Genomic DNA, 24,398 nt, shown 5'->3' on the forward strand with positions numbered 1-24,398 from the left:
TTTAGCTTGTCATTTCATATGATGTACATCATAGTTGTAAAAGTATTAAAGTATTATAAGATGTGTGCTTATGAATTGATTAGGCATTGATGTTGTATCATCCTGGTGGACTTCCCAGCATGCCTCCCTCAGGGGGTGTCTAATGTCCTGTGACTTATTGTTCTATTAGTTGTTGCTAATAGTTGTTGGGGTACTTCTATGCAAAGGCTGCATGGGCACCGCCTGTGGGTGAACCGATGATGTTCTGGGAATCAGAAAGTCACTGGTTCATTCTACTATGTGGTTCTAATAGAATGAATGCGTTATTGTGTTATTATTTGCTATGAGGCTTGTGTTTGGGGATATTTGTGTTAACTGTGAGTAATGTAGTTTATGATATAGAGGTCCATTACCTGTGATATGGTATGGTGTGGTGTCTCGCTTTTTGCAGCCCGCAAATATAAGCGGATTCCTATTGCAAAATGATGCTGTGATCCTTTGAACCTCACACACCTCATGCACATCACAATATTAGCAGAGAGAGAGTTTTGTAGTTATATTTCAGTATTTAATATATTTTGTGACTCATTGCTGCGATTCCCTGCAAAGGTCAAACATTTAGTATGAGACTTCAGAAACAGAATCATCTTTATTGTCACAGTGAAAAAGTGCATGAAATTCGTTTTTGTGCATAGTTCCCATTGTGTTATTTTTCTAAGAAAACAATGCAATACAAGTAAGGGGTTCCAGATATTTACAAGCTTGTTTCACAAACAGCACAACCGTAGGGTCTCTCTTATCTTACTTACAGGCTGTAGGCCTAAAGCCGTACAATCAAGGGGTGTCTTTTCCACAAGAAAAAATACACATAGTATCTGAGATATATATAAGGTGCATGAGCATAGCAGCCGCTGTGTGCTAACTTAACCAGCTTTGCCCCAATGTTGTGGCTAAAAAAAGAGACAGAAAGAAATCCAAGCGCATGATCAACCAACAGAATGGCTTACAATATCTGCGTTGTCTCAGCTTATACGATTTTACAGCATCATATACACAGTATCATAGTTGTTTGTAACTGTTTGAAATGAAACTAGTCCGTACCCAAAGATGCGCGATTGCGCATCCCCAACTATGTGTAAGCTTTGTGTCCGTGACTGCATGTGACTACAGATCCCATAGCCTCTGGGAAATTTTAATAGCTTAAATTTGGGAATTAGTTGTTAATGCCCACGTGAAATTTCAGATAATTTGGCCAACCCACCGAGGAGAAATATGCATGTATACCATAATGTTCCCATACACCGATTGGTCATGTTACCCCAACCAATGGGGGCGGCAGTGGCCGGATGGGAACTGCAAGGTTCCCAGTTTGAACCCGGGCTTCCCCAGAGTTAGTGTCGAAGTGTCCTTGAGCAAGACTCTGAACCCCTAATTTCTCCAGATGTGCAGGTTGGTGGCTTGCATGGTTTCCCCTGACATCGGTGTGTGAATGTGTGTGTGAATGGGTGAATGTAATGCACAATCTATGTAAAGCGCCTTGGATAAAGGCGCTATATAAATGCGCCATTTACCATTTACCAATAAAACGACGCCATAGCTGTCCCTCTAGTCTATGGGATCATGACTACAGAACCCATAGCCAAAATGCTAATAAACAGCATACATTTGGGAAAGTGAAAAATCAGCTGTCAGTCTCGGCATATGCCAATGCACAATGCCCATAGGCAATGACAGATCAATTGGTCAACCCACTGAGGAGAAAAATGCAAGAGAACGAATTGAGGACAAACTGACTGATTACAGACAGACTGAATTTCCTCTATTTCATAGTAGGATGCATTCTGGGCCATGTGCCATGTGATGTATCAGCCACTAGACATGTACATGTAAAAACATCATCTGTGCATCATAATGGTCAGAGCTAAGGGCATGTCAGCTTCAATTTCCGTCATCCGATGCTATACTCTGTTCATTAGGTCATATCCTATATCATTTAAAATGAACACGAGGGAAAAGGACATAGATGATGATTACAAATGATGTTATAAGAAATTACGGTCTATAATAAATTCTGACCAGTCATGGAGTCCTCGGACTGTCATTTGAACAAAGTATTTTGTCCTTAAGTACCCCCTGTAATCTTTTTTTCCCCTTTTTCTTCGCTGCTGCTGCCAGCCAAACTGTTGTTAAGGTTCCCTTTTCTCTGCTTTTCTTCCCGTGAAGCAATGCATAGTGGGAAATGGTCTAGAATTTTAAAACTCTACTATTCGTCTGTCAAAATTAATTTGATAAACCTAGGCATAGAGACACTCAAGAGACCAGTTACCCTTTCAGAAACCCTTAGTCACGTTCAGATCTGAAGGTAACAGACCCAGCCATAACCTTAAAGTATAAGGGTGTGATAATGAGATGCATACAGTATCATAAACTCTCACGTGAACTGGGGAGGAACAGAGAACAGCCATACCCACACTTGTATCATGTATGGCGTGGTTCCGCTCATATTGTAGCGAGATACCGGTGTTGTCTGCCAGCCCTTCCTCCCTTGCTGACATTAACAGGACATGCCTTTCAAATATCATGGCCTTTGGGACTGGGTTAGAGCATAGACTGTAAAGGGTCAGAGTTACTATTTGTGGCATCGGACTTCATGATCGTTGGCCCACCAGAGTGATAACTGAGAAGAGAGTGGTGAAGCGGTGCACATGTATAGCGGGGAGGGAAACTTCTGTGTCAACTTCTGTGTGCCTATACTGTCCCAAGGAAACTCTTCATTGTAAAGTGTAAAGGAGCTCCTGTTGACTCCACGTTTATCAGAGGACGCATGTGGTTGTCTCCACCTTCCCCAGGGCAACAGCAGGGGATGTCTATGACAAGGACCACAATAAACATGGTAAGAATTGTCAATGGGAAAAAATCCCCACAGTTCTTTAAACACGATGTTGGGCCCAAAAATAATCAAGTGAAGAAAAAAGGAATGTCCTCACACTCCTCACACAATAAACTGCTCTTTTTTATTTTAATAACCAAAAGTGAAAAACGTTTTGCCCTTGATTGGACGAAACGTTTTAAAAAAAATTGTTTTGGTTAAAATAAAAAAGACGGGAGAACAGTTTACCGTGTGCGAACATTACTTTTTTCTTCACAGAATTGTCAATGACTAATACGGCTGGGCAATATAACGATATAATATTGATATCTTGATATGCGATTAGATATCGTCTGGGATTTTGAATATCAATGTTGTGATATGACATGACAGCTGTCTTGTCCTGGTTTCAGTCAATTAAGCCTTATTTTATGCTTTCAAAAAGTGTGAAAACATTAGCGAAATAGACGACACAGTATCGATATAAATAAATGTATAGCTTTCGAGATAGTTCAAGCAGATACACTTGAGAGATTTACGTGGGCGTGTGCATGTGATGTGTATGCAATGTGGCAATGTATTTAAGCTCAGCTCATTCACTGTTCTTCCTCTTGCTGTCAGAGTCACTGAAGGTTGCGCTTGTTTGCTCTCACCCCCACAGCACCCCCACTGGGCTCTGCTTTCCTTAAAGGTTCGGTTTTCCCCTGGGGGTTTGTTATGTATACATATGTGTACACACACACACACACACACACACACACACACACACACACACACACACACACACACACACACACACACACACACACACACACACACACACACACACACACACACACACACACACACACACACACACACACACACACACACACACACACACACACACACACACACACACACACAAATGTATAGCATAGCCTGAAAGAGCAAATATCTCTCTAGGTCATCCTCCAGTCATCTCGATCCTCTATACATCTGCCTAGCTCTCCAGTAATTTCCGCCCCCGCATCTTTCTTAGTACGTTCACTTAAGTAGGTGGAGGACGGATGTCGTAGTGATCGATGCCCGTGTGTTGGTTCCCAAAGCACAAGCTTGCAAGCTGGGAGCTCCTGGTGTCTACAGCCATGGCCGGCCAGCCTCATTTTCCTAGCTGCGATCTTCTCACTCACCCTTGGTAGGCCACCATCCAGGTTGATGGTCTACTCCTGCACGTAGCATTCTGGTGTAGTGCCCATGCAGGCTACAGAGTCCAGCATTCACAGCCATATTATAGAACAGACTATACAGTCGCAGAGAAGAAGCTGAGCTTCATATGTCGATAAATGACAAACAAATAGCTGATCAATAATAAAATTGACCCCGCAGGGTCAAATAGACTGAAGGTATAGGTCTTGATACATGTATCTGTTTTTGTATCAATATCAACATCCTCAATGGCACAGTTGGTAGTGCTGTCGCCTCACAGCTAGAAGGTCCTGGGTCCGATTCCCGCTGGGGACACTGTAGGCGCTGGGCTGGGGGCGTGTTCTCTCCTCCGCATCATCAGTGCCCATACCCGAGGCGGGGTTGGCGAAAGGGCCTTTCTGTGTGGAGTTTGCATATTCTCCCTGTGTCCCCTAGGGTAGATACCCTTACAAAAACATGCAGTAATCCTGGTCTCTAAACTGGCCCCCTGGCCAGCCGGGGGACCTGATGGAGGGGAAAGTGGTTGGAATAACGTGTTCCTTCCACACGCTACGTCTGGCCATTGGTCTGGCTGGGGAAACTCTCTCCTGTCAGGTGAAAAGAAGCAGCTTGGACTCCTCATGCATAGAAGGAAGAATGAGGTCAGTCCGCTGCCCTGCAGGTTGGCAGAGGAAGTGTAGCGCCCAGGATTACATTAGATAATTGACACTGGGTGAAAAAAATGGGTTGCAAAATTGTGGGATAAAACTGTAATAAAAAAAAAGAAAAGTAAAATGAGTAATGTATTATTGATAAAAAAAAAAACATTCCATTTGAGTTGGAGCTGTTGTCCTGTGCCTCACGTTGTACACTGATGTTTGTGTTACAAACCATACTGCCATACCATACTGCCCTGAGTGCAGTAACTACCAGGAAACAGTGTTTCAAATGGTACAGCCAAATTAGATATCGGCAAATAAGTGATATTACACTAATTGTAAATATGTTCTTCTTTGGCTTTGTAGGGCAGCATGCAGTAACATGTTACAGTAGCATGTTGCAGTCAAATGGGGCAACAGTTTGATGTTTTGGTGGCAATTTGCCAATCTAAGGGTTACTGTTGAGGACAATCAGACTGCTGCAGGAGAGAGAGAGAGAGAGAGAGAGAGAGAGAGAGAGAGAGAGAGAGAGTTAGAGAGAGAGAGAGAGAGAGAGAGAGAGAGAGAGAGAGAGAGAGAGAGAGAGAGAGAGAGAGAGAGCGAGACAGCTGCAACAGCACTCCATCCTGTAATGTACACAATGTACACTTGTATGAGGACCATGAACCTGAATTTAATTTAATGTTTTGCATTTAAAGGGACACTTCACCCTTTTTGCAAAAAAAATAATATGTTAATGATGTGTAGAAGATTTAGAACACTTTCCTGGGGGTTCTTATGTGTGTAATATGTGGTTTTAGATATTTTAGATTTTAGCAGTGAGCTCAGTGTCTATGATGTCATGGACACTGGGCTCACTTCCTTCCTGGACTATAATTCCCATAATGCTTTGGTGCACTGCTCCTCCTTGTGGATAGGGGGCTGTCTTACTGAGACAACATGTAGTCCAGGAAGTAAGTGAGGCCAGTGTCCAAACTGTCCATGACATCAGAGACACTGGGCTCACTGCTAAAATCAAAAAATATCTAAAACCACATGTTACACACAAAAAGACCCCCAGGAAAGTGTTCTAAATCTTCTAAACGTCATTAACATATATTGTTTTGTGTCCCTTTAAGCTACAGTGTTTGGCATAAATACAGTAGTAAACCAAAAAATCACACCTGTGTGAAGTGAGGGGCGCTCTTATCATCTTACAACATGATGATGTAAAACAAACATTGAGACAAAACAAACATTAAACATATAGATCTTATTTTATTTTTTATCCAGCTATTCATATCTAAACAAAAATAAACATAAGGCTGAACTGTATGGCCAATATTATTATTATTATGATTTTTAACATTACTAGGGCAGTTGCCTGGCTTTGATACATGTTTAGATGCAAGCAAGTGGTTCTATAATTTGTAATATTTCATTGCCATCTACTGGCTGGGCATTCTGTTGAGCCACCGCAGAAACTACTCAGAAGTAGGCTAATTATGCATGTTTCATTATATACAAAATGAACAACATTTCCACTGAACTCTCCTCCAGCATGTCTCTCCGAACCACGTTGGTTTTTTTTTGTTTGTTTTTTTATATCATTGTGAATAGTTAGATAAGAATCATGCTGTCCAAGCAGGCTCAACATGCTGTGTTTGAAAGTTGCCCTATTGGTTAAAAACATTGGCAAATAAAACTTTATCATCAGTACTGTATAATTAGTAATAACTTTGGTGACCCACATGGTTATGCAATACCGGTTCTACCTGTTGTCAGAGTACTCGTTGTACCCATCCGTCTGTCCCTTTTATGCCCATATATGGAGTTCAGGCATGGCCAATTATGGGGTCTAGCCAGGTCTAGGACAGTGAAGTCATGTTGATGACATATTTTCACTTTCTGCAGCTTGAGTTTATTGCATTTCATGAAGAGTTTTTCAGAGATGGAAGGTTTCACATTTCTTAATCTAACTAGACCGGTGCTGTAGAGCACCGAGTCGGTAACGATGGAAGTTGGAGATCCATCCATGCCACACCCAGCTACAGACGTACACACGTATGTACGCACGGAGACTTGGTGCATTTGCAGTTTAGCACAATAAATGTTCTTAAAATAACTGTACAACTACATATCGACTGTGGCTCAGGAGGTAGAGCAGGTCGTCCAATGATCCATAGGTCGGCGGTTCGAATCCCGGCTCCTCCTGTCTACATGTCGAAGTGTCCTTGGGCAAGACACTGAACCCCAAATTGCTCCCGATGTGCTGGTTGGTACCTTGCATGGCTTCCGCCGCAATCGGTGTGTGAATGTGTGTGTGAATGGGTGAATGTAATGCACAATCTATGTAAAGCGCCTTGGATAAAGGCGCTATATAAATGCACCATTTACCATTTATCTCCAGCTTTAGGAAGCATATACTGTATACTGTAGGTGTTTATTCCTTTTTCTTAAAATTTCAATATAAATAACGTTAACGTCAGTGGTTAGAATTACAGCAATATAAATATTATTCCTCACATCACCCAGCCCTACGTCACATTAATTGTCAAGTCAAGGTCCAGACTTGAACTGCAATCACGAATTCATCAGTCACTGGAAATGAGTCATACAACCCATACTAGCTTGTACAACAAACGTGTTTCATGGATTTAAATTGATTCTAAATTTGTACAGTTAAAGACCAACATGAAGGCACAATAGCACAAGTCAGCATTGTACAAGTAACTGCGGCCTTGTGAAAATAATGTCATCTTCTCTGCACTTATTCTTATTTTTCCAGTTTGTCATGTGTCTATGAGGTGATAGTACTTCATTAGACACCCTGGAGTCGTTTTTATGTGCAATGGTGTATTAACTTTGTATTTAGGGTTTCTTCCTGGAGGCTGAACCCTTGACAGTCAAACGGGCCAATGAAATAAACAGTAATATAGTGACATCACATTATCAGCCCCTCCCATAACCCCTCCCCCTTTATCATACAACTACAGCTGTGGGTGCGGCTTCAGTTCAGGTGGATCACCACCTTAGAGTATATGAATAGAGACGGCACCCGGAGGAAACCCTGAGGTGAAATGGACATAGTGGCCGAATTTGGTATTGCAGCGTGGGCCCAAACACATGAACGTGCTGGTCCGTTGACTATCATTGTGCACGTTCACGATGACACGTGAACGCTGTTTCATACGTGAACGCACGTGAACGCGTGCAATGATAGTCAACGGCAGCGCGTTCATGTGTTTGGGCCCAATCCATCCCAGAATGCACTCTGTTCCTACCCGGAAGGAGGAGTGGAATCGCCTCATGCGCTTTAGAGCAACTTAATGCAAGTGGATGGGAGGAGAACTCGGGTGCCGTCTCTATTCATATATACTCTAAGATCACCACCCATCACCACCCACCAGGCAAACCAGGCATACTTAATGAACTGGTGGGGGTTCCCACATAAAAACAACATTTTAACAAATACTGTACACTTTTTTGAAAAAATCATACCTCCTTATATAACAATAAGACCTGATGATCATGTTTTAGGGTGGAAATCACGGCATCTTTAAAGTGCTTTTGAAAGATCCCTCCTGACAGGAGGTTAAAAAGGAGCAATCTGCGAAGGATTACAATTTAAGATGTTCATCCTCTACAAATAGTTTTGTATAATGTTATGTATTGGTGCTATGTGTTAGATGCAGACACTTTTCCTAAATCTTCTACCAGCTTTAAGAGACAGAATACCTACTTGGCCAGGGTATGAGCTACATACAATATATTGCATTATAATATAATGCTGCATGTTAATATTTTTAACATGCTGTGCTCTACAGATTGGTTAAAGTCATGTTTTATTCATTAAAATATGTTCCGTACTCTGTCTCTCTCTATTGTCTCATATTTGTCTCTCACGCAATCACTGGCAGACATGCTCTCATATAGCAGAAATAACCTGAAAAGTATACACCCCACGTACCGTCTAACTGTCGTAAACATTTTCCAGCATGGCTCCTCTGTAAAGCACACGCCCATTCGGCATTCCAATAGTCACCCTATTTTCCTCATGAATATGGAAATATCATGGTCCAACACCTGAACTCTTGTTTTAAGACATTATTGTATTACAAGTTTTTTATATATATGTTTTGGTACATTATTAAATAATAGGGACATTATACAATTATGCCTAGTAGCAGACAGATGAAAATCATATTAGGAATTACTGTACATGACAGCTCGGTCATTTACTGGAGAAGTGTAATACCACTCCCTGACACCACAAACCGCAACCGTCTAATTAATGACGACATGGTGTTCTATCATAGAACAGTTCACATAAGCGAGTGTCCTCTCGAGATTGCCATGCAACATGGCATTACTGTATCTGGTGCTGGAATGCAACCTGAGCTGTGTATGCATCATGTGATAATGATTATGATTATTACTATTAATTATAACTATAGTTCTGATTAGTTCACCATACAGTATAGCAGGGGTTCTCAACGTTTTTGTCTGGGGACCCCCGGAAATAACCTGACTCCGCCAGATGGGGCAGCAGAGAGTACACTGGGTTCCCCCCTCCTGCTCCCATCTGGGAACTCTCAGGCAGACTTGATGCCCGGCCACAAAACGGCCTGGCCAATCAGCAGCAGCTAGAGGCGGGATAGCTGCTGCTGATTGGAAATGCTTTGGCCATGTCTCGCGACCCCCCCCGCCCCGCCCCCCTCCCCACCCCCAATACATACTGACTGCAAAAATAACCTTAATAATAGAGAAAATATATTCTAGTATAGTACTGAAACCAGATATAATCATTAAGGAAAGTGTATGCATGTACTCTGTGTACTATGTAAACTCTTAATTTCCATTTTCCAGCCATTCAGTTGCAAAAAAAATAAAAACGTTTCCTTTCTTTTAAAAAGAAAATAATAATTTGGGGACCCACCAAAATAATTTGGCGACCCCCCTAGGGGTCGCGACCCACGTGTTGAGAACCCCTGCAGTATAGCACCCCCACCCCTCTGCTGAATATGGACAACACATGCTCCACCCATCTGTTCAATATTCAGTTACCCCCCTTTAAATTCCTGAGCATGCCCTTGCACTGTGGGTACTTCTGCTGCTTCATTACTGTACTAGGTGGGTAGGTGTGTGCCTGCTGTATCCCTGTTTACACGTCCCATAGCCAGTGTCAGAGCCTGAACGGAGTAATCATGTCGAAACCACTGTCAGACCATGACAAGAAGAAGCAGATTTCAGTGCGAGGCCTCGCCGGTGTTGAGAATGTTGCAGACTTGAAGCTAAACTTCAACAGGCACCTGCACTTCACGCTGGTCAAGGACAGAAATGTGGCAACGAAGAGGGATTACTACTTTGCTCTTGCCAACACAGTGCGTGACCACCTGGTTGGCAGGTGGATCAGAACGCAGCAGCACTACTATGAGAAAGATCCCAAAGTAAGTATTCTGCATCGCACCTGCATCACCTTTAACCCAACCCCTCAGTCACGTTGCACAGAGGCGAATACTTACAGGTGAATACCTATTTAAAATAGACTAATTGCTACATGTAGTGATGTAGACTACCATGAGAAAGACTTTGAGGCAAGTATAACAGTAATGCATTTATTTTAAAAAGTTATTACTACGAAATGATTCAGGGGATGATTTACTTGCAAGATGATTTGATGTTTACTATAATTCTGTTACACAATTCATTCAAAGATCTTTATAATTAAAGTCTCACCCCGTATCCTATTACCAATAATCTTTATATAGATACGGTAGTCATATTTAATGGATGAGTCATCTCTATGATCTAAGAGCACTAGCATATAGGACACCTAAATAAACAGTTTTAACAAGACTCTGGTTATGGTGACTCTTCCACTATACAGTACACTCCTCCATCTATAATCCTCTTCTTTACCAACAAGAAAAGATTTTTAGATTGTTTCAATGATGTCACAGTCATTCTGATCAGGCACGACAGTGTTGTGTTACTACTGTATATATACACGTTTATTTATTTTGTTGGTTTCTAGTAACAACCTTTTCTCTAGTGTAGCTGCACAGCACAGCCAATCTATAAGTGTCTCAGACAGATGCATGAAAGAACCAAGGCATGACATGACATTTAAACTGCACTAGTGAGCGTCTGCCTATATTGTGTTGAAACTTAAACCCCAACTTGACCTTTTCTTGACCCCATCTTGTTTGAACATAAACATATTTTTATTTCCCAGTCTTTATCAGTCAGTTGAGCTGGTCCGCTGCTCCGCTCTTCTCTTCATATTTTAAAATCCTCTTGAATGTCTGACTTCAATTATAATTTCAAATACAATTTCCTAACATTGGAATCGCACCACACCACACCATATTAGTTTAAGATACTAAAACGATCACTTGCAATACATCTCAAGGCATCTCAATAAGATGATCACTGGCAACGCATCAATCCATTAAATTCAGGAACATAGGACACTTTCACTGACCATATGACCTTCAAATTTGATCATCTTGTTACAGAGTTCTGGACTGAAAGGTCATAAGTGATTCCCTCAAAGGTCAAACAAGAATCTTAGGAGAGGGAGGGTGTCCAAACTAACAGTTGGTACTGTATGTACCAAGTAGGGATTATCCTTGACTAAAGACATTCTTAGTAAACCAATAGTCATAGGCCGGTATGTGTTGGGTTAGATGATCTAATCAGCAAATCTGTAAAATGAGGTTTGCAGCATACAGGTTGGTGCGGTGTTCAACATTCTAATGTTGATTTTGCAATGGCTACTGGCTATTGAAATACATAGATGGGTAGAATTCAGAGGTTTCAAGAGATGTGCTCACCATTTTTCAAGAAATAATTCATTGAACAGCATTGAACAAAGCTTAAAAATGACTATGAGGGGATAGTTCACCTAAAGTTCTAAAATGCATAAATTAAGGTTAATTGTTTCACTGATCAGAATGATAGGATTTTGGAGCATATTTCTCAAGAGTATCAATACACATAGGCTAGTTACACTTGAATGAGGCCAGTAAACAGTTTATATAGGCCTATCTATACTGTACCACTTCCCACATAGATGCCCACCTCTATTCTTTACAATGAATGCAGGGCGGGTATCATGCTCTGTCTGACATTTGAGCAACCTCCAGAGGAGCTATTTTTTGCCTCGGTCAAAATGTTGCCGTTACGTAACACCCCAAAGCTATCTGCATCTCCCCCCCTTCCCTTCGTGTGCCCCTTGTGTGTCTGTGTCACACCCCTGTAGTCATGCAAGTCACAAAGCTAAATGGCAAAGGCTAAGGCCCGTTTCAGGTGTCACAGTGCTGACCATAAAGATAGAGCATAATAACTCCCTGAAGCGTTTCCTAGACAGTTTTGCAGTTAACCTTGTCACAACATCCAGTTTCTATAGTTTTACAAAGTTAAGTTTTAGTTGTCTCCACCAGGCCGAAGGCATGGGGAGAGAGTATGTTTTGCACTCCGTCCGTCCGTCCGTGTGTCCGTCCGTCCGTCCGTCCGTGTGTCCGTCCGTCCGTCCGTCCGTCCGTGTGTCCGTCTGTGAACAGCTAATCTCTGGCACCGTTGGCTTGATCGCAGCCATACTCTGCACACACACTCCCTGAATGCCAGAGCTGAACCTCTGCCCCAAAGTTTTCACATTGGCCTGTTATAGCGCCACCAGGAGGCCGCTTTGTGCAAAACAAATGTTTTGACAGTACACCTACAGATTTTGTCCAAACATTACGCAAATTGGTACACAGTCTTTCTAGAGCCATTCAACGAAACCGGTCTTTCAGATTTTTCACACTCCATCCTGATTGGCTAAGATTGGCTTCCAAAGTTCGCAGGAGTGCTCCGTTTCAAACAAAATGCTGCAAATCATGAACACATGGTGTGATTTCCGTGAAATTTACACGCACATTCCCACTAGGTCGAGGAAGAAATGCCACTTGAATATTTTCCACTCAGCCTCATGGTGGCGCTATAACTGGTCGATTTGTGTTTTACCTATAACTGCACCGATCTGTGTAAAACCATGTATGCACACTCCCTAGAGGCCAAGGAAAAACCTTTGCCTGGAATTTTTCACATCTGCTCTTTATAGCGCCACCAGGAGGCCGACATATGTAAAACACATTTTCTAATATTACTCCAAATTTCACGCAAATCGGTACACATGCTCTCCATAGTCATGTGATCATGTGATTTGTTTCATTTCTCATAATTATCCATCCTGATTGGCTACGATTGGCTTCTAAAGTTTTCAGGAGTAGCCCGTTTTTTACCCGTTTTGGACAAATTGCCACAACTCCGCAACGCAGCGTCCGATTGCGGTGAAACTGTGCATGCCTATATACTACTAGGCTGAGGAAGAAATGCCACTTGACAGTTTTCAAATCAGCCTCATGGTGGCGCTACAACAGGCCAAGTCGCGTCACACACACACACACACACACACACACACACACACACACACACACACACACACACACACACACACACACACACACACACACACACACACACACACACACACACACACACACACACACACACACACAAACAAATAAAACAAATATTACTCCTAAACATTTTGCCAAACATCACACACAATCCTATCCTCCTGGTGGAGACCTGTGCCCAGAAGGGCACTTTTTCTAGTTTTCATTGTCATTGCCAAATGACAAATGCCAAATGACTGGATTGACCCACTGAGAATCTGCCTCTCATGATGACATAAGAGTTTTATCCCTGTTAAAGCCAAAAACAAACAAAGATAGATATGTACTCATATTGTGATTGGCTCATCTCCATCTCTAGCGTGTGTACTACATCTCCCTTGAGTTCTACATGGGCCGCACCCTCCAGAACACCATGGTGAACCTGGGGCTGGAGAATGCCTGTGATGAGGCTACATACCAGGTGAGACATGTCTAGCACAGTGGTTCTCAAACATGTTCATGTCAAGGACCCCCAAACTGATGTGTATTAGGCAGCGGACCGCCATCTGAAAATATGTTGTGCCATGGACCTGCATTTGTAACGCCTGGGATTCGAACTTGGGTTTCCCGTGTGAAAGTCCAACATCTTAACCACTAGACCAAAGGGATATCCCTATGGACTGGGGGAGATAATAGACTTTTGAGGCCATCAGGCAGAGGCTCTGACTCTGAGCCACACTGCTACACTCACCCCCCTTTTGACCTCCTCCCACAGGGAAACCCGATCCGGGTCATGGTACCAATCTAACGCCCGGGATTCGAAATCGGGTTTCCCGCGTGAAAGTCCAACATCTTAACCACTAGACAGAAAATCTTTCTGAATTCTTCAAAAATGTTTGAAAAAAGAAAATAACTCATATAGCTCACAACACGCTGTAGTGTGATGCATTGTAGGCTTGTCGATCAGTTATTTCTGAATAAACAAAGTATAAAGTAGGGTTAAAGTGGTTACTGTAGGACTGACTTTGACCCTATATTAACTCATTTTGCTGGGGACCCCCTCTTGGACCCATGGGGATCCCCAGACCCCACTTTGATAGTTACTGGTCAAGCAGGTCCTTAGCTATTGTCCTTAGCTGCAGGCAATTACTGCAGCTCGGCCACAGCTCTGCCTATCTGTTTATGTTGCTATGGAAGCCGAAAGTTAAAAATAAAATAATATGCAGGATAAAGTTATGTCTGAATAACTGCACAGTCATGTCCTCCTTCACAATGTCAGGTTTGTTTTTCCAGTAATGAACACGACACCACTGTACATTGAAAATAAGCAATAGTTATCTTTTCCAACATAATATTATTGTATTCCTGTAAACCGTCACAAAGGGGTACATAACTTTTGATGCAGTTGTAAATTGTGTGTTCTTCTACTGCATTTGTAGTTGGGTCTGGACATGGAAGAGCTGCAGGACATGGAAGAAGATGCTGGTTTGGGTAATGGCGGTCTGGGCCGTCTCGCCGGTAAGCAGCTCCAGTTGCTGGAATTCATACATCTTAAATGAGCTATAGCAGTGCTTCTCAAACCTTCTCATGTGACCCCACTTTGAAATCCACGGCTGTATTGCATTTTATCCAGTGGATTTCGTGCATCTGTTGTCCTTGGTTTCAGTCATTATAAATGAGACGAGCTCCTCTTAAAGTCCACATTCATTTTTCATGTTCTCCTCTCCTCTGTTCACCAGCCTGCTTCCTTGATTCCATGGCAACACTGGGTCTGGCTGCCTATGGCTATGGTATCCGCTATGAGTTTGGCATCTTCAACCAGAAAATCCAGAATGGCTGGCAGGTTAGAAACTCAAGCTTGTTTTAATTTATTTTATTTATTATTAACCCTGATGTTTTACAGATTATATTCTATCACGCTGAGGAGTCTGATGTATCTGGGAGCACACACACAGACCTGCCTGGATTACACTGCTAAATGTTTTGGAGTTTCACCTCAATTAACTGCCATACCACTATCTTCACCCTGATTCCTCCTCAGGAAATATCTCTATCAAATGTGCTATTTTGTGAGTCATTTCAATGCAGTGACCAAGTGAATTCCTCTGTTATGCTGGTTCATTGATAAGGTTGAGGAGGCTGACGATTGGCTGCGCTACGGCAACCCCTGGGAGAAGGCCCGTCCTGAGTACATGCGCCCAGTGCAGTTCTATGGCAGAACTGAGCACCACCCTGACGGTGTGAAATGGGTGGACACTCAGGTGAAGACATGACTTACAGTATACGTACATATACCTACGCTACATGTACAGTACAGGTGGTGTGATTGATAATCAGTCCCTGTTTTTGGCATGTCATAGGCAAAAAAAAGCTAAATATCATGACAATTGACATTCTAAGCTTTGTTCTGCTACTATTGATTTTTTTGACATAAAAATTATACATGTATATGAGAGTTTAAGCCCTGATATAATATTCATTATGTGGCTGTGTGTATTGTAGCCTACTGTACAATTCACACAGCCACAGAATGAATATTAGGCTATTTATATCCTTGCTCCTCTCCATTTGAACCACATGATCCCTAGTGTCCCTATTTAAAGCATGTCATAAAAATAGACAAACAAGAACATTTGCTACAAGCAACTGCACTTATACAATCGTATGCTGTATGAATAGGTGTAACATAATATTAACAATATTGAAGTATTGCCAAAATGCAAACTGTACTCAAGTTGTGTCTGTGCATGTGCTTGTTCTTGACAGACTGTCCTGGCCCTGCCATATGACACCCCCATCCCTGGCTACAAAAACAACTATGTCAACACCATGAGGCTGTGGTCGGCTAAGGCTCCATGTGACTTCAACCTTAAAGACTGTATGTATCTGTCTGCAATGTCCAGTGGTGTCAGTCAACCCCAGTATACTTGAGTCAGAGTACAGTCTAAAATGACTACAGTTGGGTGCCACCGATATTGTCCCTTATCATTTGACATTTGACACATTTAGGCCTGACCTCAAAATAAAAAAAAAATCCTCCTAAATCCTCCAGTTTTCTGAAATAAATATTTTCACGATTTTTCAAAAATAGCAGACCTACAAGCTCGTAGCGCGCCACTCGGTGGCGCGCTATGAGCTTGTAGATCTTGCTATTTTTCAATAGCTAAATTATAACATAATGTTTAAAACACCAAAAGGGGTTCCCGCCCAAAATGGGTTAACTGTCCTTTTGCGCAGATCACGCAAACCTCAGCAAAAAGAAAAGGACAATATCGATGGCCTCCAACTGTATATAGCAAGTAGTCTACTACAGCACTTTAACTCACAGTAAGGTAACATTTTGGATCAGGATATAGTATATATCCTCTCAAAATGTTACTGTACTGTGAGTTAAAGTGCTGTAGTAGACTACTTGCTTTTATAAGAATTATTCAAAGGTACATTTTATAATGCATTTCTATATTACAATTTTGACAAAATATTTTCAAGAAAAAAAGGGAAAAATCAATATAGTGAAAATAGCGGATTGGCATACTAGATATGCTCATGAAGTGGAGTCAAAAGTTACTTAAAAAAACCATACTCAAGTACAGTGCTCAAGTACTGCACCACAGGAAATGGAGAGGAACTCATGACAGAATTATTCTAGTGTTACACTGATGCAAATTCAAAATGCACATTTTATCCATTAATTACCATGAAGTGTAGATTCTACTTTGCTGAGAATTAGATTAATATTTATCAGAATTTTAATTACATTTCTAATTAGAAGCGAAATAAATAATTTGAACCCAATTAGAATGAATGTCATTGGGCAAATAAGTTGGCACATTAACTTTGGCTTGATTCACTATGAACCCAACCCAGCAAAATAGCAAACATGGTACCATGACAGAAATAAATACATAGTAACGCTGTGCTACCATGGCAGAATATTCCATCTATTCCTTTATATAATCAATTTCTGTGCAGTGTAATGGAAAGGTGTAGCAATAAGTAGTCTGGCCAGGACCTATGTACACTGATGAATTTGGATGTTTGGATGAATGGGCTCTCTATGGGAAGTGTCACCTAGGTATCACCTTGCTGGCAAGATGGCTGCGGTCTGAATAAAGAGAATAAGACTCTCTGTCAGAGCAATGCAGCTCCAATGGAGAATAAGATTAATAGGCCTATACTTTTGAACTGAGAATTGTGCTTGGAGTTTTTAATTCTACTTAGGTTTCATTTTATTACTAAACCGTACTGTAGTCAGAATTAGAAATGACCTAAAGTTTGAGTTATAGTCATTTGTCAACTGTAGGGTGTGTTTCAATTCTGTTTCTTTTTCAACAGTCAACGTTGGTGGCTATATTCAGGCTGTGTTGGACAGAAACTTGGCTGAGAACATCTCCCGTGTGCTGTACCCCAATGACAATGTAAGAGCCCACTCTAATATACCACTACCTGATCAATCTACTCAAACTATGACACGAGCAACTGTCCACATGTGCCATTTCAACGTAGACACACTAGTGTTAAAACATCAAAATGTCTATCTAGTTATCCATTTGACAAGTCATATTTTCCACAGTATATATATCTCTTCATGCATATGAAACCCTTACTCCCCTAAATCATATTTGCACTACAATACACCAACAGTAGTACTATAATAGCCTAAAGCCAGGCTTAATATGCCATGGTCAGCAATAAAGAAACCACTGTGTCAGCAAACAATAGGCTCTGCACTCTTAAAAATAAAAAAAATAAAAGGCACAGTACTGTGGTTATTTTTAGTGAGATTGGGTTACGGTGTGCTACCACAACTCTGGCATTCCTATTTTGTCATTATAGGCAAAAATGTCAATAATTGAGCAGTTGAGACGAAGAACCATTAAGGCCATAATTTATTCTGACCCCTCCTGAAAAGTCCTATCTGTCCTGACCACTTATCCATAATGTATATATGGATAATTATTATGGACTTAGATGGTTCTTTGTCTCAACTACTCAATTGTCTTCCTTTTTTTCTTCTTCTTGGAAATAGCAGTTGTACAAATTCAGAATGGCTATTTTTCGCTGTGCAATACCGTTGTACGATAAAGAATATATCAGGCTTAATCACTTAAGTCCCATTTCAAAAATAGCAAAATTGGAGAAGATCTAATAAGCTTACAACACGTCGTGATGCGAGATCATGCAATGCATTGAAAGCTTGTAGATCTGCTGTTTTTAAAGAATATTTTCCTATAACGACATGCATGAAACTGGGATGCCAGATTGAAAGTAGTCAACTCCAGTGAATCCTAATACAATTCGGTACAAATAAGTGCAGCCTCATGCAGCTTTAATTGTAGATAATTTCTTTTTGGCAAGTTACACTGTCTATGTCGTGCTACGGCGTATAAATCAGGCTTCACACGGGAATATGTAAAAGATGCAGTCTAGTGAGTCTACCATTCATTGTCAATGGAAGCCAGCGACGTGGCGATGCAAAGACGCATGTAGCTGCTCCAAAATTGACAATGAATGGTAGACTGCATCTTTGCGTCTGCCTGTGTGAACGCAACATTACACTAACTAAAGTGCCAACAGAACATACAGTAGTGTAGTTTAGGACCAGGAGCAGTTAGGATCTGCACAGTGCCTCAGGGGCTTCATACATCAAATGTTTCTGTGCCTGAATTTGTGCTCATGATCAAATTCAGGCAAAGTATAGGGATTCATGAAATAAATGAGAGCATTACGTTGAAATTATCTTTTAGTATATCCAAAGTCTGGATGTGACAGGCAAGCATTACCTTTTGATCATGAAATGAAATGAAATGAAATGAAATCTATATTTTACCCAGGGTATCTGGGCTAAGCTCAAGAACTTGTTTCCAGCCAGGCCCTGCTCATAGAACACATTTCATCGTAGTGGTTGATGCCTTGTTCAAGGGCATTTCAGCGGTGGTAATTTTAACGTGTCGGACGGCTGATTCGAACTGGGAAACTTCCGGTATCTAGACCGCTCCGCTATCCGTTCGGCCACCGCTGCCACAAATCATATCTGATCATGCGCTGCATATTAATATAAAATCCTTGTGTGAGGACCTCCCCATGTCTCTCCTCTCTCTCTCTCTGGTACATGATCAAAACAATAAAATAATATACTGTTCATGGCTGCATCAATAATATTGATTGTTCTATAGTTTAGATACTAAATAAGAAAAAGAGCAATGGGTTTTCTCAGTGGAGTGCTACAGACCTACAGTATAACCAACATCCATTATACATATCAAAAGTAGCAATTTGTAGCACATCCAAAAATTAAAATAAACGGAGGACAAAGTACTCGTTTTAGTTCGTTTATTGGTGTGTGCCAATAAAAAAGTGAAAATTTGGGTGCTAGCCTTTTGGGACTTTTTCAATTCCTACTTTATGATAGTTTAGTACTCTAGTTGCCAAAACCACAGACACAGAAAAATGCAGTATTTTACTAGCTTTGCAGCAAAACCATATTTAATCTATTCAGAAAGGAAATATTACCAATACATATAGGAATACATCACTAGACTGCTCAACTTCAATCTGACTCAGGACCTGTGTCACATAATTTTCCTTTTGTATCCAATCCATACTGTCTCCCTCCACAGTCAAAATAATGCAGAAATACCTGAAAAAAAGAAAGAAACTCAATTGCTTTTTGATCAAGACACAGATGTCTCCAAGGTTTCCTCTCACAATATGAGAAGCCTAGCATTATCTTTGACTTCTGGGGAATTAGAATCAACAGTGAATAAAACCGAGTTAATCATTGCCGTTTGATAAAGATAAGTGCAGCTCCTGGGTCTGCCGTGGGGATTCAGTTAAAATGATAGTTTTACACGTTGCAAAATAAGGCTTATACGTGTAGTTCCCATACTTAACACTCTTAATCTTTTTCCTTACTTTATTTAGATTCTTACAATTCATGACCTGTTGTACAAAGATTTGCATAAACTGAACAGTTCAGTAGAATAAAGGTATGTTAAAATAATTAACCTTTTTCTGCTTTCAGTCTATATATCGGGGGTTTCATCGTGCATTACTGCACACTGCCAGCTGTCAAAAATAAACCTCATAATCAGCACTCCCTCACTCACATGGGTGACACATTCTGATGCCATGACAGGCTGGCTGCAGGTCGAGTGCCTGATCCATGAATGTTTGAAGTGCCTCTTCTTTGACACCACACAGCCAATGATGTCTGTTTATATCACATAGGGCAGTGCTTCTCAGACATTCCAAGGACCCCCAGTTTTTTTATTTCTGGGACTACAGTCTACATCTAAAATTAATTTAACTCTGAGAGTGTACAAATTAAACCAAATTAACCCGTATACAGACGCATAACTTGGGGATTCCTGGACCCCACTTTGAGACTGGAGCCACCAACTTAGGGAATGGGGAAAGGGAGTCAAGTCTTTACTGGTCCATGGTAAAATACAGCTACTTCAAGTACTACTGCAATTACCCAAAAGATGGCTGCTCAGATGGCTCAAATCATACATATAAAAATATTGATGCCTCATTGGCCGCTGCAGTTCATTGGAGCGACCTGTATCGCACTGTAAGGCGGAAGTCAAGCGGAAGTGTGGAAGGCACGCTGCATCGCTGCCACTCAAGTGACTATACTGCCAAACACATCGTGTCTTTTCCGGAACTTATCAATTCAATCCAAAGGACCTTTATTGGCATGAGAAAACAAACATTTACATTGCCTCTGATTGGCCTACCAAACGTCCCCTTCTGTGACTCACGTGGAAGCTTGGCAAGCTTCCGCATGCGTCACAGAAGCTTGCCTCCTCTCGAGATACATACGCCCCAGAGCCGAAGGAGGCGTCTACCTTTCTATGTCTATGACTCTGATACTGTACAGTATGTAGGCTACAGTACTGTAGCCCACATATTCTGCATATAGTTTCAACTACTCCAATTAATTCCACCTGTGATTCACTTTTACCATGTGCATTAGCACTTTCAAACTGTATTGTATATATTAAGACTTGATTGATAGATTTTATTAGGATTGAGACATCATCCTATCATAACGAGGCAATAAAAAAGAAATCCAGAGGGTAGCACTTAAAAGCATTACTTAAACCTATTTTGGTAGTGGCCATTGGTGTAAAACGTGTCTTGTGCATGTGCATCTATCTATATGCATTATATAAAAGCAACGTATTGGAATGGGGTAAAAACTAAGTGTAGTCTTGCCTGCATGCAGAACAGTTCAGTGATAGTTCTGACATGTCCTGATCCACAGTTCTTTGAGGGCAAGGAGCTGCGTTTGAAGCAGGAGTACTTTGTGGTGTCTGCCACCCTTCAAGACATCATCCGACGTTTTAAGGTCTCCAAGTTTGGCTCAAGGGAAATCGTTCGCACAGACTTCAGCAGACTGCCAGAGAAGGTGAGGAAAAGTTCAGAAGAAAGGGAAAATATTTTTTCTCCTTTTCATTAATATGACAGGATTCACATGTCACACAGTAAAATCCTGAACGTTAATTTAACAATGAGAGAGTGCCAATGGAAATAAATGGACGCTTACGGGTCCATTTGTACTCTCGAGTTAGGGTGTTCCCTTTTTGTTTGCTGGTGCTCTCAAACAAGAGTTTACAAATTGCTTCACAGTTCACAACAAGATAATGAATGTGATGAATATGTGGCACACACAGGTCGCCATTCAGCTGAATGACACTCATCCTGCCATGGCCATCCCTGAGTTGATGAGGGTGCTTGTAGATGAGGAGAAGCTGGGATGGGATGAGGTAAGCACGGAGAGCAGTAAGAGCTGAAGTCAAGTGTTTTCCCACTTTCTGTTATTCTTGGATCTTTGTGAATTAATGTAATTATTACCGTTACGGAGCTGTTTTGTTACTTCTTTTAGAGGAGGGTGTTTCAGTGGCAAATGAACAGCAGAGGGCAACAAAAATCACAATTATTTTGTGTGGCTTGCTGATATGAATATCACTATCAGTAAAGTGATATTGCACGTTTTAATAATTTTTGTATATTTGTATATCATGAAAGCAGGACCCATTTTATTAATATACACAAATTCCTTTGATGTTTTAACTGCTTTTTGTCTCTGTGCAGGCCTGGGCTATCTGTGTGGCTACTTGTGCCTACACCAACCACACAGTTCTCCCCGAGGCCCTTGAACGCTGGCCCATCTCTCTGTTTGCCCACTTGCTGCCCCGCCACCTGGAAATCGTCTATGAGATTAACCGTCGCCACCTGGAGGTGAGTGGTGTAGACGGCAATGCAGTCTATCCACATTGGATTCCTATTGCACACGTCGAAATGGAAGAATCAATGCTAACAACTCAACAAAGGCCTTAAAACTAACCTGGGGACAGTGGGGAGGGAATTGATTTAAAATGTTTAAGCATTCAGTGAATTCAGAAATGCCAGGACCAGGAATTTGATTGGATGACAGGACCTACAATACCAGAAGGTGTGACAACTGACAAGGTGTATTAAATGGTAGATGATCGAATAGGAGAGTCATGAACTCATCACTATATTGTGTCACATTTTAGTCCAATTGAACAATCCACATTATTCCAGAGTGCAAAGTGCAGTGCAGCAATTGCTCCCGTCAGACGATGATTCTTCAGTGTTTACGATGAAAAAACCCAAACCATGCATGAGTTACATGTTAAGGACAGAGCCACATACACACAACACACATAGCCATATTGGGAAATACTAAATGTTGGGTATGCATTAGGTTGGGCACTGGTTAACTTTGTTGGTGTCAAGGTTAGGGCTGCAACTGGTTAGGGCTGATTATTTCACAGTTATTTAACTGTTATATACAATTATATTGATTACTTTTCCAATTAATGGAATTATGTGGAATTGCGTATATATTTTTTAATCAATTATATAATTTAAATAATATCAATGAATCAATCTACACTACAGCATATAGATAGTGATACATATTAAGGCTAAAACAGACACAAAGACATAAAACTAGCTGAAGTGATGAAACAAAATCAGGAAGGGCAACACATAATAGCACAATATTATATAATGCACACACGCACGCACACAAAGTAGCAGCATACATTCATATACAATGTACATGCTTTATCACTTTCTCCACCCAGAATGTTGCTGCCCACTTCCCTGGTGATGTTGACCGTCTGCGTCGCATGTCTCTGATTGAGGAGGGCGGACAGAAGACGATCAACATGGCTTTCATGTGCATCGTGGGCGCCCACGCTGTCAACGGTGTGGCCAGGATCCACTCTGACATCCTCAAAGCCACAATGTATGTCCCCGCATGTCACTCTAAGGCCGGATTTATAGACGACAGAGCATGCATGAGACATAATGATAGACATCCACAGTGTTAGAGGTTGAGAGATGGAGATGGAGATGGAGAGGATGGAGATTTTTGATTTCTATATATTTTCGGTTAAATGAACCATCTTCATATAACTGGTCCTCCTCACTAATGGTAATCATGTGTAAATAGGTTTTCAATGTACTGAGTCCCGGGATGCAGGGTTGGTCTTTTAGATGAGTCCCAGGGACATTTTATGAGTCCCACTTCAACGACGTTAGGAGCCATATTTTGCCATTTTCACAAATTGCAGTATTTAACTTAAATTTTTATATCGTTATAATGTGGTTATATTCATGTAGAAAACAGAATAAATTATTATTATAACTAAAGCTAGCAAAATAAACTAGAATAAAAAACAGTACAGTAGTACAGTAATGCATCCCGTGGATGCAGAGGTCGTTGTTTTATTGCATCCCTTAACTATAAACTGCGTTTTGGGATGCAAAATGCACCCTATTTTAATCTCTGGGTAATTATAAAATGGCGCCGCACCATTTCTGTCTACTCACTCTGTGTCTCAGAGGAGGGCCGTCAGAAATATGCCTACCACAGAGACCTAATAGACAAAAATACTACCATCTAGGAGTGATTATATGCAGATACGTTGAACATGGATACATTCGTCCTTTAATTGCCCAGCCCTATAACAGAGTGACTGATACTATGTGGTAACATGACAACCGAACTGAACGTTGTGGTGTTTGTTTCTTTACCCTGCTTGCAGTTTCAAAGATTTCTATGAGATGGAGCCAGATAAGTTCCAGAACAAGACCAATGGCATCACACCACGTCGCTTCCTGTTGATGTGCAACCCTGGTCTGTCTGAAGTCATTGCTGAGGTGGGTATCTGGTCTGGCTGCAGTCATTGCTGAGGTGGGTATCTGGTCTGGCTGCAGTCATTGCTGAGGTGGTTATCTGGTCTGGCTGCAGTCATT

General features: G+C 41.3%; 1 protein-coding gene across 1 annotated transcript in view; it reads left to right on the forward strand.

Annotated features, from left to right (window-relative positions):
* The first annotated feature begins 9,791 nt into the window (after window positions 1-9,791).
* pygma (phosphorylase, glycogen, muscle A) overlaps window positions 9,792-24,398 on the forward strand; it is a 31,648-nt gene continuing 17,041 nt past the window's right edge. Inside the window, exons 1-12 of the mRNA XM_079508490.1 lie at window positions 9,792-10,103; window positions 13,477-13,578; window positions 14,537-14,615; window positions 14,837-14,940; window positions 15,227-15,358; window positions 15,864-15,975; window positions 17,433-17,515; window positions 21,370-21,513; window positions 21,779-21,871; window positions 22,200-22,346; window positions 23,222-23,385; window positions 24,188-24,302. Of these exons, the coding sequence (XP_079364616.1) occupies window positions 9,861-10,103; window positions 13,477-13,578; window positions 14,537-14,615; window positions 14,837-14,940; window positions 15,227-15,358; window positions 15,864-15,975; window positions 17,433-17,515; window positions 21,370-21,513; window positions 21,779-21,871; window positions 22,200-22,346; window positions 23,222-23,385; window positions 24,188-24,302 (1,518 nt within the window). The 5' untranslated portion in view covers window positions 9,792-9,860. The remainder of the gene's footprint in view (window positions 10,104-13,476; window positions 13,579-14,536; window positions 14,616-14,836; window positions 14,941-15,226; window positions 15,359-15,863; window positions 15,976-17,432; window positions 17,516-21,369; window positions 21,514-21,778; window positions 21,872-22,199; window positions 22,347-23,221; window positions 23,386-24,187; window positions 24,303-24,398) is intronic.

This window comes from Electrona antarctica, assembly GCF_951216825.1.
Source record: "Electrona antarctica genome assembly, chromosome: 8".
Taxonomy (NCBI): domain Eukaryota; kingdom Metazoa; phylum Chordata; class Actinopteri; order Myctophiformes; family Myctophidae; genus Electrona; species Electrona antarctica.